The sequence below is a fragment of the Orycteropus afer genome, unplaced genomic scaffold (assembly GCF_000298275.1).
Source record: "Orycteropus afer afer isolate SDZICR_OR568_19922 unplaced genomic scaffold, OryAfe1.0 scaffold00358, whole genome shotgun sequence".
NCBI lineage: Eukaryota > Metazoa > Chordata > Mammalia > Tubulidentata > Orycteropodidae > Orycteropus > Orycteropus afer.
Genome location: NW_006921945.1, coordinates 3,003,924 through 3,008,915, shown reverse-complemented (window position 1 = coordinate 3,008,915; position 4,992 = coordinate 3,003,924). Strand labels below are relative to the sequence as shown.

At 53.0% G+C, this 4,992-nt stretch overlaps 1 protein-coding gene across 1 annotated transcript in view; it reads right to left on the bottom strand.

Moving 5' to 3' along the window:
- KIAA1549 (KIAA1549 ortholog) overlaps positions 1-4,685 on the bottom strand; it is a 97,129-nt gene extending 92,444 nt beyond the window's left edge. The window contains exons 1-2 of the mRNA XM_042782529.1: positions 4,670-4,685; positions 30-2,300 (exon numbers count right to left, since the gene is read on the bottom strand). Coding sequence (XP_042638463.1) covers positions 30-2,300; positions 4,670-4,685 — 2,287 coding nt within the window. The remainder of the gene's footprint in view (positions 1-29; positions 2,301-4,669) is intronic.
- Positions 4,686-4,992: the final 307 nt, after the last annotated feature.

Below are 4,992 nucleotides of genomic sequence, written 5' to 3'. Positions count from 1 at the left end.
TAAGACAGATGTGTGGTGACCCGTAGTACTGATGTCATAGTCAGGAGGCGTGGGAGTCAAAAACAGAGACAACTCGGTTGATGTGGATGGAGTAAGAGAAGCAGTCAACAGTGATGTGAAGTGAGTCCCATCAATCACAAAGTCAAAGACAGACTCAGAACTAGAGGGTGCCAGTGTGGTGACTGCAGACTCACGGGAAATGAGGGAGAACTCGAAACAGGAGGTAGTTTCTGTGAAAGCTGAGGTAAAATGAACATCCGAGTCTGTCGGCAAAACTGCTGACACTTCAGAAAGCTTGAAGGAATCGGACAGGAAACTCGACAGTGGCCTCATTTCAGAGAAGCCAGGAAGAAAAGTGAATGTATTTGAAAGAGGATCCGAACTTGGCCAGAGCTGGGAAAACCCAAGGCGTGTGGAATTAGGAACAGACAATGGAGGCGACTGCCAGTGGACAGAGGCAGAGGATGTAAATGCCTCCACCAACGAAGAAAACGCCTGAGCAACGAACATCGACAAATCGCTCGACACCACAGACGCCGACGCCGACGCCAGCACTTCTGAGGGCGAAGACACCAAGCTGCTGAACTCCAGCGGAGGCGCTGAGAAAAGGCTGGGTGCAAAATCCAAAGTGCTTCCTGTTTTGTGTTGGGAAAACCTGGGTGGTTCTCGGTCAGAGAAAAGCAAAGAATCTACTGAGGGAACCAAACTATAGGGCGTGAAAAGGTTTGGGTCTGTGATAGCAATCGATGGGACATTTTTATTTACTGTGATGGAGAAAGATGAGTCAAGGAGCACGCTGGCGAGGACTGAGGGAAACACAGCTGCTACACTGGATGACATGAATTCCGTTTCCACAACCGAGGAGAAGCTGAAGGACGAGGTCTCAGGTGACACGGCGACAGAAGGGTGGTCATGGGGAGGAGACGTGTGTGTGGAAACAGTACTACTCATGTCCACCTCAGCTGAGGTGCCAACGCTCAGGCCTGAGACCCCCATGGATGGAGAGTAAAGTGAAACTACAGGTCTTGAGGGGAAAAGCGTATTGAATTCTTGAGGATTCTCCTCAAATTCGGAGAAGTCAGTTGTTCCGACGATGCCTGGTGGAACAAGGCTGCTGGCTTCCAATATGGCCAAGGACAAGGTCTCAGGGCCATCCCCCGAGCCCATGTCTTTCTCCACAAGGCTCGAGGACAGAGCTTGCCAAGGTGAAGACAGACGGCAGGACACACACCATACGTGCTGTCCAGACAAAGGCGTGGGGCTCAGGGCAGGCGTGTCAGCCACACGGGTGGGGGCCGCTGAGCTGACAAGCAATTCAGACGTTTCACTGGCTTTGCTGGGAAGAAAGAGGTGATCTGAGACATCAGCTGACGGAGCAGAAAAGGGTACAAATGCAAGAGGAGACGAGAACAAAGCAGGGTCTGTGCTGTTGCTGAAATCCAGGGCTGCGTCTGAGACTTGTAGAGTTGGGTACGTTCGTGAAGCAACAGTGCCTCGGAGACCCTGATGCAAAGCAGTGGTTACCTCAGCGTAGCCATGCTCTGTGCTCGCTCCCAGAACCTGCTCGGGGAGCTGCGTGGCCTCCCCTAAGGAGAAAAATGGTTGTTGAGTGAGGCCCTGGCCTGCCGTCTCGGTCACTGGAGACGGAGAACTCAAGGGGAGGGCTCCTGCACCCAGCGTGACTGAAGCCACAACCTCAGTCAAAGGCCTGCTTGACCAGTGTCCAAACGTGTCGGTGGGATAGAGCACCAAATTCCTGCTGGGAGTTGGAACCAAGCCCTCGGAACTGGAAAACACTGACGGAGACGGGCTAGAAGGACTGGGGGATTCAGCTTCCGTTGGGGGTGGCTGTATGGCGCGGTGCCAGGTGGAGGCCACCGCTTGGTTGTGTGAAGCAATAACAGGTAAGGATGGCGTCAGCACAGCCCCTGGGGAGTGAGTGGGCAGCCCCCCCAGGAGGCTGGCTGTGACGTCCTGTGCTGGAGACAGTTCCCGCGAAGCGGTCCAGTGGGCGTCTGGCAAAAAGTTATCCATCTCGTCATCATCTGGAACCACCTCGTTGCTCTGCACAGACACATAATTTGCCACGAAGACACTGGCATCTGCTGAGCTCTGGGCCATTTCTCCTGGGTAGGAAGAGGTGGCAGGTGGAGGTGACGTGGCATGGGGAGAGCTGCTTCCCGGGGGCTCTGGGACGGGTTCTGTTAAGGCCACATGAGTTCTGTGCACGGTGCTTCTCCCCAGCGTGGGCTCCGTGGACTGTGACCAGAGACCATGCAGCTCCCAGGAGGGCTCGTCTGCTGAGGAGACAGAGGTGGTTAGTCACAAGGCAGCCCAGTCCCCCTGTAACACCCCACTGAAGAAATAACAGCTGCTCATTCCCCAGACAGCCACTCGGGATCAACAGCCACGAATCATAGTTAGACGTTAGTACGAAGTTAGGTGCGAACCAGAAATGGCCAGAAGTACCCCTGGACAGCATGTGCAGACATGCATAAACTTGGGCCCCACCTTTACTTACGATTTTAAGTGTGTGGGGCATGTGCAGTATGTACATGTGGTGTGCATGTAGTCTATGTTTGTGACATGTGTGTGGTGTGGTGTGGGTATGTGGTATGTGTGTACATGTAGTGTGTGTGATGTGTGACTGTGTGAGGTGTGTGTGTGGTATGTGATGTACATACGTGTGTGTACACATACTGACATGTGTGTACACATCTCTTACTTTCCAACAGCTTACGCTCATGCCCACAGAACCAGGCAACACTGGACGGGCAGAGGCCTTACCACGGGAGGAAGGAGGCCCTGAGGAGGACACACGTGAATGACAAGACCACCGCTGTGAGTGGGCCGGCCTCGACGCTGAAGCAACCCCTGCTCTTCCTCGCTGTGATTAGAAGGCTGCTCGCGAGAGAAGCACACACACCTGCCGGCATCACACACTGCCCGCGACAAGTCCCCCATTTCCCCAGGGCTCTCCCAGACCCAGTGTGGGGCCGTCCACCCACTGAGCCCCACACTAGCTCGTCACCTGCTTCACCTCCCCCAGGCCCGCTCTCTAGCCTCTTCGACTACTGCTGGCAAACAAGCCACCTGCGTCTAAGTGCTTCTAGTATTTTGTTTGTCACATTCCCAGCGCCCACAAAAGTCACGTGGTATTTATTACAACGGCAGTAAAATGCTCCTATTCTTTTCGTCACTAAAGGCCGTTGGTGTCAGGTGCCAGCCAGTTGGTCAAGCCACGGCGTCCCCGTATGACAGACCAGCACTGCCCCGAGGGTTTGCTCCACTGTCATCTGCACGGGAGCAGGTCGCCAGGGCTTCCTTCCACAGCACCGCTGGGCGGTTCTAACCACCAACCTTTTGGTTAGCACCCAAGTGCTAACCACTGCACCACTGGGCTCTTTACAGCCCAGGTTACAATGCTGCAAATTTAAGAAGCGATGAAAGCACCGTTCCGTCACACTGCACAGCACAGGGAGCCAACAGTTCTCCCAAGGACAAGCCATTTTAAGCGTCTGTTTGAAAACTCTGCTTTGAGAGAATCTGTTTTGAAATACAAGCTCTGAGAAACGGGCCAGGCCTCTTTCTAAATGAATCAGAAACAATTTGTAAGTGAACCGGAGACTGGAGATAAAACAGAAAAGCCAGGCCTCACCGAGTGACTAATTTATGACCCGAGTATCTGATGATGCAAATTAGAATGAAATGCACTCGCCCTTCAGACCACAGGAAAAGGGGAGGCGAGGTGGTCAAGGGAGGACAGTTCCTGAGTGGAAAAGTCCAGGAACAAGAACTTCCTCTTAAGACATGGGAAGGGTACGAGGCAGATTTGCCTTTTTTTCCCTTTGGCCGAGCCCCCAGGAGAGAGAAGCACTCGGAAGACAGCGGCTTAAATGCCACAGGGAATTATTTCTACCTGTAATTCAGGAAGAGGCTGGGAAACCCGGGTGAGCCTCTCTCTGAGCATAAAAGCGCCAGGGACTCTAGTTTCAAGCCCTGGAGATCAAATTTCCAAGCTCTAAAGAGTTGGCTCAGCAGAGAGTGAAAGGCTGTCTCTTCAGGACAGGGAGAAAAAAGGGGGCTGGAGGGGTTCCAGCCCTTCCCTGGCGTTTCCCTGAGCGTGCCGACGCCGTTTTGCAGGTCTTGGGTGCAGCACCGGCTGCAGGTCTCCAAACACACTTTGAGTAGCAAGCACTGAAGCCCTTGACCGACCACACCTACCACTGGGTGCCTACCACGCATCTTCCACCACCCACCTGTCTGCGGCACCGTGGTGGCTTGCGTGTTACCGTGCTGTTGGGAGCTATGCCACTGGTATTAATTTCAGACACCAGCAGGGTCGTCCAAGGTGGACAGGTTTCAGCGGAGCTTCCAGACTAAGACAGACTCTGAAGAAAGACCGAGCAAAGTACGTCTGAAAACGTAGCCAGTGAAAGCCCTGTGCTTCAGAACGGAATATGGCTGTCAAGGGTCCCCTGAGGCGAAGCTGGTAGACAGCACCGACCACTACCAGGGGCCTTGACCGGACCAGGCCCTGGCTGCACTGTGATTAACAGGCAGGCGCTGCCCAGGTCTTCTCACAGCATCACGCCGACTTGAGGAGACGGAGCACAGAGGAGCTTGTTGGAGACGCCCACTAGCGAGACAATTTGCTGTTTTTACTCACCTTTTTCTTTAGTCATATTTTTCTACCTGGAAATCTTTCCAAAATATATAGTCAGTTGTGGAATCGTGGACTCAGGGACTGGTGAAGCCAAATGGATACTTGAAGACCTAGGCCAATGCCTTCACGCTACAAACGATGCTTGAAGGGTTTTCATTCAAAATGGCACACGGCCTAGAGCCAGCTTCAAGGGCAGGTTCAGAAGTTCTCAGCAGTATATGCTCTTCACAACACACCTCGTGTAGCCTAATCAATGCATTTCATTTAAATTGTTGAAGAAATCAAGTTGCAAAACATGCTAGATCATGTAAAATTCAATACTATAA